The 14,593-nt window shown below is 40.4% G+C and overlaps 1 protein-coding gene across 4 annotated transcripts in view; it reads right to left on the bottom strand.

The window, feature by feature from the left end:
* LOC102390601 (zinc finger protein 665-like) overlaps positions 1 to 13,571 on the bottom strand; it is a 36,290-nt gene extending 22,719 nt beyond the window's left edge. For 2 of the 4 annotated variants that reach the window (XM_045163347.1, XM_045163348.1), the window contains exons 1-4: positions 13,461 to 13,571; positions 11,381 to 11,457; positions 7,853 to 7,979; positions 3,002 to 3,235 (exon numbers count right to left, since the gene is read on the bottom strand). In XM_045163347.1, coding sequence (XP_045019282.1) covers positions 3,002 to 3,235; positions 7,853 to 7,979; positions 11,381 to 11,395 — 376 coding nt within the window. In that variant the 5' untranslated portion in view covers positions 11,396 to 11,457; positions 13,461 to 13,571. Of the gene's footprint in view, positions 1 to 797; positions 3,236 to 7,852; positions 7,980 to 11,380; positions 11,458 to 13,460 lie in introns of those variants that run through there. The other 2 variants (XM_045163349.1, XM_045163346.1) reach the window with 2 other exon arrangements.
* Positions 13,572 to 14,593: the final 1,022 nt, after the last annotated feature.

Genomic DNA, 14,593 nt, shown 5'->3' with positions numbered 1-14,593 from the left:
AGTGACATACAAGTTTAATGCATTTTCCATCAAGATTTTTGTAGATTCAAACAAGATTATTCTAAAAATAACAGAGAGGCGAAAGAACTAGAAGAGCTAAAACACCTGAAAAATATTGCAGTGGTTGGAATCGCCCCACATGATCTCAAGATTTCTAATACAGTGACAGGAATCAAGACTGTGTGGGATTTGTGGAATAACAGACGCAAAGACCAATGGAGCAGAATGAGGAGACAAGAAATAGCCCTCCATCACTACAGTTTTTCCCAGATGGCACAGGGGTAAAGAATCCATCCACCAATGTAGGAGATGCAAGAGATGCAGTTTCAATCCCTGGGTGGGGAAGATGCCCTGGAGGAGGAAATGGCAACCCGCTCTAGTATTCTTGCCTGGGAAACCCAATGGACAGAGGAGCCTGGTGGGCTACAGTCCATGGGGTCACAAAGAGTTAGACACGACTGAGCACACTGCACAGGACATTAACCCTTGAACAACACAGGTTTCAGCTGTGTGGATTCAATTATATGGGCATTTTTTCCTAATAAACACTACTACAGTGTAGGATCTGAGGTCGGTTGAATCTGAGGATGCAGAACCACGGATATAGCCGGATAGCATTAAATTATACATGGATTTAGAACTGCTCAGGAGACTAAACCCTAACTCCCTGCCTTGTTCAAGGGTCAAGTGTACTTCCCATTACTTTTTGACAAAGGTACCCAGGCAACTCAATGAAGGAAGGCCAGTCCCATACATGTGCTTGTCAATGAAATATTCATAGTACAAAAGAAAATTTCTCCATTTAAACTTTACATCTGTCAAACATCAGCAAAAAGTTAATCAATGCTCTAAAACAAATTATGGAACTTTACACTATAAGAGATTTAGCAAAAATGCTATAGAACAAAAACTTCAGAAAATGGAACTTGATGCAGAGTCCTTAGACATGTCACAAGAGCGTGACCCAGGGAGAATATACAAAAACCTTAGAGTGAAAAGGGTTTTTGCCCTTAACCTTCAGCCTTCTCAGTCATAGAGCAGTCATGTTACTATAAGGTGAAGATTAAGTACTCATGGAGGTTGCAGAGGCAGAGGACCCCATCACACCCCACATGGCAGCCTCTGGACTTCCTGTTAGATGAGAATGATAAACCTCTTACTACTTTCAGTCCCTGTTCTCCAGGTGGTCTGTCACTCACAAATAAAAACTGTCCTACCTGAGCAATAAGATTACTATTTCACATCCATGGCATTTGTGAGATAATCTTGAGAATGAGTTAATTAATAAATTCCTCCTCTTAAGGCCTGACCACAATAAAATACATTTATCTGGTTTCTATCCAGAATGAATTTTCCAATGAAGCCTAAGATGTAGATACCTGCTAAAAGCCTTGTCGTATCACTGTATTATTAAAGTCTCTCACCAGGATGGGTCACCTGATGGTAACTCGGGCTTGACACTGAAGGATTTGCCACACTCATTATATTTGAAAGGTTTCTCTCCAGTATAAATTATCTGGCAGATCTCAAGGTATGAACTTGGGCTGAAGACTTTGAGATACTTAGTACATTTATAAGGTTTCTCTGCACTATAGATTATCTGATAGAAAATGAGGCTTGCAGGCACAAAATCTTTGGCATATTCATGACATTTGCTTAGTTTCTCCCTACTCTGAAATCTCCAGTGAATTGTACGCTGTAAATTTTGAATGAAGACTTCCCACATATGTCACACTTACATAGTTTCTTTCATGTATAAATTATCTGATACTTAGTGAGGGTTGAGAACTCAGTAAAGGCATTTCAAGTTCATTACAGCTGAAAGCCTTCTCTACGTTATGTATTCTCTGATGAACTGCAAAAAGTGAATTTCGACTGAAGACCTCCCCACACTCACGACATTTGTAAGGTTTCTCTCCTGTGTGAATTCTCTGATGCTTTCCAAGGTTTGGTTTTTGAGAAAACAACCTGCCACACTCATTACATTTGAAAGGTTTCTCTCCAGTATGAATTCTTTGATGACTTTCAAGATTTGAATTTCGACTGAAGACCTTCCCACACTCATTACATTTGTAAGACTTTTCTTCAATATGAACTCTCTGATGCTTTGTAAGGTATGCTCTTTGATTAAAAAATTTGCCACACTCATTACATTTGTAAGGTTTTTCACCAGTATGAATTCTCTGATGACTTACAAGATTTGAATTTTGACTGAAGACCTTGCCACACACATTACAGTTATAAGGTTTCTCTCCAGTATGAATTCTTTGATGACTTGCAAGATTTGAATACTGATTAAAGACCTTGCCACAATCATCACATTTGTAAGGTTTCTCCCCAGTATGAATTCTCTGATGTCTTCCAAGATGTGAATTTTGACGGAAGACCTTACCACACTCATTACATTTGTAAGGTTTCTCTCCGTTGTGAATTCTCCGATGAATCCTAAGGCATGAATTTTGACTAAAGACTTTGCCACATACATCACACTTACATAATTTCATGCCTGTATGGATTACCTCATGTGTGGAGAGGTGAGAGCCACGATTAAAGGTTTTGCCACACTTATTGCATCGGTAAGGTCTCTCTCCGGTATGAATTCTTTGATGACGTTTAAGGGAGGAATTCTGACTACAGACTTTGCTACATACATCACATTTATACACTTTCTCTCCTGTATGCCTTATCTGATGTCTACGGAGGGATGAGCCATGATTAAAGGTTTTACCACACTCATCACATTTGTAAGTTTTCACACGAGTGTGAGTTGTCCAATGACTTACAAGGTGTGACTTTAGACGAAAAACATTGCCACATACACCACACTTATATAATTTCTCTCCTGTATGGATTAGAAGGTGTCTACTGAGGGAGGAGCCATAATTAAAGGATTTACCACACTCGTGACATTTGTAAATATTTTTTTTAAATATATGCAGTTCATCCTGAAAGCTTAACACAAGTCTATTTTTAATTGGCTTCTTTCCTGCATTCCACCTACCTTGTCTATCTCTTCTGTGAGTTACATTTTCCTTATATATTACAGGCATTCCTTTGTAATTTCTTTCATCATTCTTCCACTGACACCCAAAGTCATCTTCCTGGATTTCCGTGAAGCAAAAATATTTCATTTCAGGGCTTTCTTGTCTTTCCAATGTCACTGTTTGGAATGCATCTCCTCTATCACTACTTGCTATTGGTTGTAATTTCTTGACCACATGTATATGAGAGATATCTACAAGATACAAAGAACCATAAGGTGTTTTACTCAGTACAACTCATGAATAAAAGTGTAATGTTGAATATATGACATTAAACCAAAGGTAGGGAACTGCCTGGCAGTCCAGTGGTTAGGGCTCTGTGCTCCCACTGCAAGGGTGATGGGTTCTATCCCCAGTCAGGGAACTAAGATGTTGCACAGCATGGTCAAAATAAAATAAAACAAACCAAAAGTACTACTTATGCCCAATAAGGTTATGAAACTTCCAAATCATGACCTTAAAAATTTTAGGAACACTAAAGGAATAGGACTCTTTACTAAAGAAAGAGTGATTATATGTAAGGTGAGAGTATGACATGGTTGGATACCATCACCGATTCAATGGACATGAACTTGGGCAAACTCCAAGAGATAGTGAGGGACAGGAAGGCCTGGCATGCTGCAGTCCATAGGGTTGCAAAGAGTCAGAGCACAACTTAGAGACAGAACAATAACAATAATGACAGCTGAGTTCTAACACCCTGTGACAAAAACATTCACACTAGACAAATGTAGGTTAACTCTCAAAGAAAGAATATTTTGTCACTATGACACCAAAGCATATACCAACTAACAATACATATACTGTGGTCTCACTATTAAGGAGACAAAAGATATTGTACTGTACATATATTCTGTATTCTATGTCATACAAATAAATGCTAAAGACCACACAATCCACTGTAATGTACATAATCCAAAACAAACTTATCTAATGAATAACTAACTGGTAGTATGGAATTACAAAATACAGCATACAAAAATGGAAGAATTTGTTAACACAATTTTTCACAAAAAATTTTTCTGAATATCTGCTATAGAGCTATGTACCCATAAAGAATATGCATTTTACAACATTAACAAATGGTACATGTCAGTTGTACTCTATAATAAAAGCTGAAAAACCATCATATATTAATTACAATTGAGTTAACCAATAAAATATTCTAGAGTTATGTAATCTAACAGCAAATAAATAAAGTCATTCCCAGCCTTCACTGAACACTTAAAATTCTCCAGTTCATTGGCTCTAAAAAGATATGTAATAAAGAGCAATTTGTAAATTTATCAACTAGGGTCAGACACAATGTTGATTAGCACAAACTGGAGATGAAAAGCATACAAGATGTGATGCAAAATAGTATTATAATAAACATGACAGAATATTAATATAACTATTTATAAAAAGTAACTTTTCAGGCTTCCGTGGTGGCTCAGTGGTGGACAATCCGCCTGCCAATGCAGGAGATGTGGGTCTCACCCCTGATCCAGGAAGATTCCACATTCCTCAGAGCAACTAGTCCGTGTGCCACAACTATTGAATCTGTGCTCTAGAGCCTGGAAGCTACAACTACCAAAGCTTGCACACCTTAGAGCCCTGCTCCACAACAAGAGAAGCCACAACATGAGAAGGCCGCACACAGCAGCTAGAGAGTGGCCCCTGCCCTCCACAACTAAAGAAAAAGCACAGGAAGCAATGAACAGTCAGCACAGCCAAAAATAAATACATAATTTTTTTTAAAAGCAACTTTTCAATCATGATTATAAAACATGCAAGAGTCTAAGCCATCAAAGAACACTAATTTGTTTCAAAAGGCTTGTTTTTAAAGGTTTAAAAGGCATGAGGTAAATCAACACAAGTTTTCAAATCACAGGTTTGACTCACAGATTTCTATGCATCACCACAAATGATACAGAAAGTACTGAGAGACACAGGATTTGAACCGGAACTAAACCTAAAGGATGACTGCTCACCCCAGCAGTACAGATTACAAAATATTAAAAACAAATACCAGGAGTTTAAAAAGAGTATTCCAAGGGAGACACAAAAGAAGTCAGCCATGTAACTAATAATGTTATTTAGCCACCCTTCTTGAAAATGGTTTTTCTAAGTCTTCACAGCTGCACATAGTGATTTTGGTCATGTCATGAGAAAGTTGTACAACAGAAAAAGAGGGACCATTTTTATACTCAGTGATGTGGAAAGTGGGGCAATGAGTGAAGGAGTGCTGGGGAAACTGGGATGAAAATAATGATTTAAATATGCGAGCAAATGACAGTCTTCCCACATAAAAGTACCATGTGAAGAAAGGTCCAGAATGAGAAATGGCATGAGTGGAGCACAAGGTATATGCATATGTGGGAGCACAGCTAGTGATTGTATATCTAGGTGAATATAACTGTACCAGAGAGCAGACAAGATGGCGGGGCAGACGTATCCTATGCTCACTTCCTCTCATGAGCACAATCATCTCACTTTCTTTCCCAAGCACCAAAATCACAATAATCTGCATTATGACCATCACTGACAAAGACTAAAATCTACCAGAAAATATCTGCTACAACTAAAGCCATAAAGAAAGAACCCCAACAACACAGGAGGGATGGGGCGGACCCATGATACAATCAAATCTCATACTCTGGGTGGGTGACAGACAAACTGGAGAATAATTACATAACGCAGTTTCTCCCACAGAAGTCCCACATCAGACCCTCCAAACCAGGGGTCCAACATCAGGAAGAGGAGAATGTGAATATAGTTTTCCTAGAATAAACTCCTACATCATTTCCTCTGGCTCATAGAGGATGGTCATTAGTATCTGGAAACAAGATTGACACCATGTCCTTGAGATGGGCTTTCATGACAGTCCTCAAAGCCAAGAAAAGAAAAAAAACAATGGGGAAAGACTCATCAGTGAGGCTCTCATGATACTTTCTATCTCGTATCTTACAACATGCTGACCAATCTACTAAGTAGCTTCAAGTGGTGACTTAGTACATAGCAGGAAAATATTAAAACACTTAAGGAAAAGCATTCTCCATCAAAAACTTTCTGTTAGTAAATTCACCCCAGAGAGAGTCCATCCTGAGCTGTCTACTACAAGTGGATTATCACAGTAACGAAACTGGATAAAATTATAGACCCTAGGAATATCTACTTCAAAAGCCAAGTTTCACACTCAAGATTATAAACTTTTCTACTTGAAGGCAAAAATGTGCTAGTTACTTTTATATTTCTCCCAGAGCCTAATGAAAGCCAATACAATAATTAATCTATTTATTTATTATTTAATCACACATACACACAAAATCCCTCAAGTTTCAAAAGGTAAAAATCATGCAAAGGTAGAAGAATATGGAATCAGGAGAGTATACTGATTAGGTACAGCCATAGAAGAGCCATAAAAGAGTGGGAAAAATACAAAATTTGGTGAAGAGATGAAACCATGCACTCAACTCAAGATGCCACACCAATAGCTTGAAAGATACACGTATTTCCCCCATGAGGAACTAGGAAATAAAAAAAGAGGATCTCTTTGTCCACTGTCTTTGTAGTTTTGCCATGTAAAATTAAGCGAGACCCAATCTACCTCCCTGTTTCACACATCCCTGAAGTGTGTGGCAAAAATCAGAACAGAAGAAATGGCTGTGAAATCTAAACAAGGGGAGAGGGCTTGAGACAACAGCTCCCTGAAGGTGCCACATGGAATCAAAAAGCATGTGCTTTTGATTTTGATCAATGCCTTCCCATCTTCTGATTAGATCTTTTAAGAACACAAATGGGGATGAAAAAGAGAAAAGCTGAGGAAGTGAGTCTGGAAGCATCAACTCTTATTTATATAGACTGAAAACTGAGCAACCAATGAAATTGAGTCCAGAGAGAGAAGTGAAAGGGGGTAAAAGACCCTTTTAAAGCAACCCTCTTCATGGTGCTCAAAGTCAACCAACAACTAGTTCACAGGGACCAGATGGCAGGGTGTAGATCATGATGAAGACTTTGCTTTTGTTTCTGGTGGGGCTCCACTAGAGGGTGAAAGAATACATTCTACATGTTGAAGAACAGAATGATAACCCAGGAGTAAGAAAATGTGCTCTCAGCATTCACAATAAATAAACTTCTGTTTTCTGAAAAGAAATCTCCCACGTGGGTAGAGTTATCCAAAGACCAGTAATACTGCCACTTCCTCTCTGCCCTTCTGAGATCTAACCTGTGTTCACACTTTTGATACATTTCTATCCTCTTGGTGGTTTGCTCTTTTCATGTCACTCTTCACAGGCTAGAGCTGTTCCTCTTGTTCCAAGATGGAAATAATATTCTGATCAGAAATAGAAATTTCTGCTTCTCAAAAGAATGAAATGTGAAGAGCTGGGGCTTTTCTAGCTCTTTGTTCAGGTGAGGAGTGAGGACATTGAACGTGGGTCTGAAAAACTCTATCACAGGTTGGTCTACCACTTGCCTCCTACTAAATGCAGAGGCAACAGTGTAATATTCAGATAATGAGCTCTCTTTCAAGAAGTAGTGGAGCAAAAGCACAGGGGCAGAAAAAAAGAGAATCTGATATTTTAAAAGTTTGCCCTCAGCCTTATAAATACTTAAGCTCTGGAACAATGCCTGATGTATCATGAAATGAATTAATCATCTGCAGAAAAGCTAAGCTTAAACTCATGATACCACATCATGACATTTTTCATGTCTGAATCAACAAGGATTTCAGATCAATCAAGCAAAACAGGGGCTCCCAAGGGGCACAGAAGGGAAATGCAATGATACCCAAGGACAGATTCCAATTTCTGAAGCGAAGTGATCCTCACCCACAGAGATCAGGTTCCTGAGGGTCTCCACCATCACATCCATGTAAAAGGCCCTCTGAGCAGGGTCCAGGCATTCCCACTCCTCCTGAGAGAATTCTACAGCAACATCCTTGAAGGTCAACTGTTCCTGAAACAAAAACATCTCATCAAAGGGCCATGAAGAGAGTTATTTTTGCACAAAATGAGAAGAGGAGAGAGGAGTAAGGATCCATTTAATTGAAGTATGTATTCTGACAGATCCAGGTAAAGGTATCTGGAGCAAATTATGCATCCGTAATTTTAATTTCTTATCCCTTTTCATAGAGATTATGATATCCTATATACAATGTAGGTTTTTCACTTTTTCTGGACAACACACAAACAACCTAGAAATAAAATTCAATAGCAGGTGGTCTATGCAGAAATGTTACTTATTATGTTTTACACACCATGTGATATTCAATATCTAGATGAGCTACAGCACCAGTGGGATCTTCAGAGATGACCAAGTCCACAGTGGCTTTACAGAAAGGTCAAAATCTGCAATTATGACAATTACAAGAGCAATGACTCGAAGTGCTGGAACACTTTCTATATGCCAAATTTCATAATAAATTTTTTACATGTATGAAATTGCTATAAACATAACAGCTCATTAGAGATGATCTCTTCCCATCTTACAGAGGAGAATACTGTGCCAGACACACTTGGAGACACTTGACTCAGGTCATGAAACTAAACAGCAATATCAGAACTCAGAGGGTTGGCCTCTGGAATTGAAGCTAAAGAATCAAACAGTTGAATAAGAGAAAAAACAGTATTAAAGGCACACTGACAGAGGGTTCACTGAGAAAATCTGAAAGAAGTTCATGGTGAACAACATGGAAGAGCATAAAAGATCATCCTATATGTGGGCTCACACACAGACACATAAGATGTTAATAATCTTATTGCTATTTAAACCATTAACATGATACTCCAAAAAATTTTTTTGAGGTCAAGGATTATATTTAAGATATAATTTCAAGTGTAAAGATAGGTTTGAAATATGATGTTTTTATCAAAACCATGGACTTGTACTTCCATGTACTCACACACACACATGTAAACACACAATTACTTGAAAAGACAGGAGTTCCCTGATGGTCCAGTGGTTAGGATTCAGTGATTTCACTGCTGTGGCCCTGGATTCAATCTCTCGTCAGCAAACTAAAATCATACAAGTGGCTTGGCTTGGTCAAAATTAAAAAAAAAAAAAAGATTTAAACATTCAACTGGAAGGCTTTTCTTTTCGGATCAGGAAGAAGGCAAGGATACACACTTCTGCACTACTGTCCACCAAAGTACAGAAAGCCCTTATCAGAGAAATTAGACAAGAAAAAGAAATCAAACTTATCCAAACTGCAAAAAGTAAAATTATCTTTTTTTTTTGTAGATGACAACTTTTATGTGTAAAAATAGTAAAGATTTCACAAAGAAATTGCTACATCAAAAAATAACTCTAGAAAAGTTGCAGGATACAAAAGTCCATATGCAAAAATCAGGTAAATTTCTATACATAATGGTAGTGGTGGTTTAGATGTCTGTATGTTCAGTCCCTCAGTTGTGTCTGAGTCTTGTGACCCCATGAACTATAGCCCACCAGGTTCCTCTGTCCATGAGATTTCCCAGGCAAGAATACTGGAGTGGGTTGCCATTTCCTTCTCCAGAGGATCTTCCCAAACCAGGGATAAAATCCAGGTCTCCCACATTGCAGGAAGATTCTTTACTGACTACGGTACCAGGGAAGCATATACACAGTGAACAATGTCAAAAGAAAATTTTAAAAGAATCCTATTTCTAAAGCACCATAAGGATACAACACTTCATGAGAAATCCAACAAAGAGGTGAAAAACTTGTATACTGAAAACTATTAAACATTGCTAAAAGTTATACAAGGAGATACAAATGAACTGACATCCTACACTCTTGGATTGAAAGACTAAATATTCTTAAAATGAAATTACCCAAAGTGTTTTATAGATTCAATCTAATCCCTGCTGCTGCTGCTGCTGCGTTGCTTCAGTCGTGTCAGACTCTGTGCGACCCCAGAGACGGCAGCCCACCAGGCTCTCCTGTCCCTGGGATTCTCCAGGCAAGAACACTGGAGTGGGTTGCCATTTCCTTCTCCAATGCATGAAAGTGAAAAGTGAAAGTGAAGTCGCTCAGTCGTGTCCAACTCTTAGCGACCCCATGGACTGCAGTCTAATAGGCTCCTCGGTCCATGGGATTTTCCAGGCAAGAGTACTGGAGTGGGGTGCCATCGCCTTCTCCGATCTAATCCCTATCAAAAGTCAAATGGCAATTTTGGTAGAAAATGTAAGTTATTACACTAAAATTCATAAGGAATCTCCAAGAATCCCAAATTGCCAAAGAAGAAAGGAAGGAACCCTTATAGATTTCAAAACATATTACAAAGTAATCAAGATGGTGTGGTACTGGCATAAACACAGATATATAGAGCAGTGCAAGAGAACTGAATGCTCAGAATTGATTTTGCATATACGCAAAATGCATTTTCAGTGGTGCCAGGACCATAGAATAGAAGGAAGACAGTCTCAGTAATAAATGGTGCTGGGAAACTGGGTATCTACCAATAAAAGTATAAAGCTGGAACCTCACCTGTATCAAAATGAGAAACTTCTATGTGTCAAAGGAGGCAATCAACGCACTGAAAAGGTAACCTCCAAGGAATGGAGATGATGAAAATGGATTAAGAATCTCCATGTTTCAGAGATTGATTTCATAGTTTAAAATCAAAGGAATGAAACACTCTGTATCACTGATATCTCTGAACTTTTCATTCCATTCCCAATCATCATGATTTTTAAATCATCAGTATACCCATTTAGCTTCTGCCCAGTCACTTCAGTTGTGTCTGACTCTTTGCAACCCTACGGACTGTAGCCTGCCAGGCTCCTCTGTCCATGGGATTCTCCAGCCAAGAATACTGGAGTGGGTGGCCATTTCCTTCTCCAGGGGATCTTCCTAACCCAGGGATCAAACTTGTGTCTGCCTGCATCTCCTGCATTGCAGGCAGATTCTTTACCCACTGAGCCACCTGCATTAGCTTCTAATACAGTATAAAAAGCCAGAACAAATTTGCCGTAATTAGTCTGTTTTCAAAAATGCACCAGGCGAAAATGCGTATTAACACCTGACTTCCATGTGCAGCTTCTTTACCCTGGTTGATGGAGAACAGACAGGGCATCCAGATGGACCCTTAAGCAATCCCTGTTGCCCAACAGCACTGAGACCCTGTCTCCAACCCATGGGTGAGAAGCCCTGCCCAGGACGGTGCCCAGGGGAGCCTCCTCACAAGGGCCAGGTCACCAGGTCATGGGGAGACGGGATCTAAGTGGAGAGGACAGGCCCTGAGGGAAGGCCCTGGGTGAGTGTGCATGTACAGGAGTCAGACAGGACACTTCAGAGTTGGACACGATTAGCAAGTCCAGAGAAGGTCATTTCAGGAAGGACAGACTGAGAATCAATTGAGAATATGAACTTACCTGAGAAATAGCCATTCCTGACTCCTTTTCTTTGCTCTTCCAGGCTTCTTCCTCAGTCTGAGTCTTTGGAAGTCAATCTTGAAAGGTGAAAATAGGCAGTTAAATGCTTAAAATCAACACACCCCCTTCCTATGCCCCAAACACATACATACATACATACACACACGCACACACACACACACAGAAGATCCCACTATGTGGAACAGACAGTCTTCTGCTGCACACTGTCTCAGGAGGGACTCAGAACAGTCAACTCCTACAGAGAGATCAACAAGTCAGTTCCTACATATTTTTTCAGTGCTTGATAGATCTTTGAAGATCAAATAGTGTAGGGTATCCTTTTTTTCACCAAATATATATTTTTTCAGATTATTTTCCACTAGAGGTTATTATAAGATATTGAATATAGTTCCCTGCACTATACAGTAGGTCTTGTTTAATTATTCTATATATAGTAGTGTGTATCTGTTCATCCCAAACTTCTGATTTATCCCTCCTTCTCCTTCCATGTTTGGGAACCACAAGTTTGTTTTCAGTGTCTGTGAATCTAGTTCTGCTTTGTAAATAAGTTCATTTGTACCATTTTTTTTAGATTCCACATATGAATGAACTCCGGGAGTTGGTGATGGTTAGGGAGGCCTGGCGTGCTGTGCTTCATGGGGTCACAAAGAGTCAGACACAACTGAGCGACTGAACTGAAATGATAAAGTGATATCATGTGTGTCTGTCTGATTTACTTCATTTAGTGTGACAATTGTCTACCTACACCATGTGTTTCCACATATTATTATCCTGTCTCCCTATTTCTGTATCTTTGTCTTTTTGTTCCCCTCTACTTTTCTGCTGTTCCTGGCCCCCTGTTTTCTCACACCTGTCTCACTCCACTCTGCAAATCATTCCCTCTCTTAATGCTCCTTCTCTCTAACCTTTCTGACTGCCCTATATCTCTATGTATTTCTGCCTCTTTCTTCCCCCTTCTCTGCTTCCTCTGTGCCCTTCAGTTCCCTTCTCTGTTACACTCCTTTCCTCCCCACTCTCGGGCACCCCAGGTGGTGATGCTTCCTTCCTGCTCTCTCTCCCTTCACTCTTGCAGTCAATAATTTTCCTCCCTTCTCCCAATCACCATGATGCTCTGAAGGCTATGGTTCCACCTTTTATCCTCTCTCAAACTGTGTGAAGGGCCTCATCATTGCTGCCACCCTCCTACCAGTAGATCCAGAGCCCCTCTCCCTATGTCACTATCCAATTCCTGGAGATCTGGCATTTTTAACTTAGTTCTCGATTTTATTCACTTTCTACCTTCAAGGCGTAATCACTTTCACTTTACTATTTACAAGTCCCTGTCTGTTCCCACTGGTTCTCCCTCAATCTTTATCCTTCTCAATTTTTCTGTCTCAGTCGCTCTCTCGGTCTGCTTCTCCTGATCCTCCTCGCCCCTGCATTTACGAGGATGACGACTGAATAAGACGCCCGCGGACTGAAAAAGACCGTTTGGAACTCTGGACCGAAGAACACTGGGCGTCACAGAGATGGCCCACGTCACCACCTCTACCCTGGGTTAGGGCGGACCAGGAAGGGGGCCTTGACGAGCAGAAGGACGGGCCTGAGGAGACGCGAGGACTGAGGGGCTGCGAGCGAGGGGGTCTTAGGAACGGGGCTGACTCTCCAGAATCCCGGCACCGGGAAAGGACGCGGCCTCTCCGGGAGCGGGGCGGCCGGCGCGGCCTCCAGGGGCCGAGAGGGCGAGGCTGGGGGGGGGGGGGAGGGCGCGAGTCCACCTCAAGGACGAAGACTTTACATGAGGCGGAAGGCAGAGATAGTAAAGGGTTTTAAGCAGGAAAATGTGGCAAAAGGCAGTGTTTACGTGGACCGAAAGCACAAAAGCCAAGGGCTTCGGTACTGGCCCCAGAGAAATTGAAAACCCAAAGGGAAACGGTCTGCAAACTCTTAACACACGTCTCGGTTTACATGGCAAGTAGGGGCGTGAGAGGAAATTTAAAGACCGCAGTGACTCCAAGACCCTGAAGATGGAGTCAAAGAACCGCAAAGCACAGATTTAAGCTAGAGAAGAGAAACTTACGCTCTGCAGAGTGACCTTCGTCCCAAGCATTCCGTTTCCGGGTCTGCAGAGAACTGCGCGTGCGCGAGGCGAAGAGGCGGGGCTTCCTGGGCGGGGCCTGGGGGGAGCTCTAGCGACGGGGCAGTGGGCGGGGAGTCCAGGTCTGAGCCTGGACCACCCGAGGGCGGAAAAAGGGGTGGTGGGAAAGAGGGTGGGTCTCAAGGTCCCTTCCTTGACCGGCTTATTTGAAGTTGCAGAGAGTAACAACTTTAAGGTAAAGTTTGCATTTCTGTGGGCCAGTTATGTCCAAAGGTGACATAACTTTCAACTTGTTCCCTTTGAACAAGTTGAAAACGGTTTAAATAAAAGGTATTGTTTTTGCAAGCAAGCTGCTCTCCTGCCCTGCCAGTGAGGCCTTAAAGACAATTCAGGATTCTGGAAATGTGGGTCTCCTAGAGTAGTTGACATAGAACAGTAGCTGGATGCGGGAGCATTTTATGCAATTAGAATTAATTTAAGCAGTTCAAGGAAACAAGAACTGCACTTGTCTCTGTATTACACACTAGAATGAGAAATACAAAACTTTCCCTACGTTGTATGGTCTATTTCATAATGCAGAACAGCTTCTCTACTCCTATCTCTCACTGCAGAGGCCAAACTAAACACTGTTCAGTTCCAGAGACAAGGAGAAGATCTGGGATCTGATACTGGAGTACTAAGGGAAGTGATAATTTAGATTATTAACCATGGCTTTAAAAAGAGCAATATTCTTTTGAAATTGTTTTAAATTTTATTGTTTCTCTTTTTGCTAATGTGTTTTAATTATTTCCCTCTTTAAAACCAACTCTACAGTGACATATAAGAGCTATATAAACAGCTCTTCATGCAATCACATACATGACTATAAGTTTAAGGTATACAGCAAAATAGTCTGATTTCCCTATATTGTGAAAAGATTACCACAATATGTTTAACTAGCATCCATCATTTAAGATATATAAGATAAACAGAGAAATGGAAATAAGGGAAATTTTTTTTCTTTTGCTGAGAACTGCTTTATTTGGCAAAATAATTATTCTGTTCCACACTCAAATGCTTTTGAGAAAAGCTTGTTTACATCATAATATAATTAAGCCAATCATAAGTAAATATAA

This window comes from Bubalus bubalis, chromosome 18 (genome assembly GCF_019923935.1).
Source record: "Bubalus bubalis isolate 160015118507 breed Murrah chromosome 18, NDDB_SH_1, whole genome shotgun sequence".
NCBI lineage: Eukaryota > Metazoa > Chordata > Mammalia > Artiodactyla > Bovidae > Bubalus > Bubalus bubalis.
Note: the sequence above shows the minus strand (reverse complement) of the source record. Positions and strands in the feature narration are given on the sequence as shown.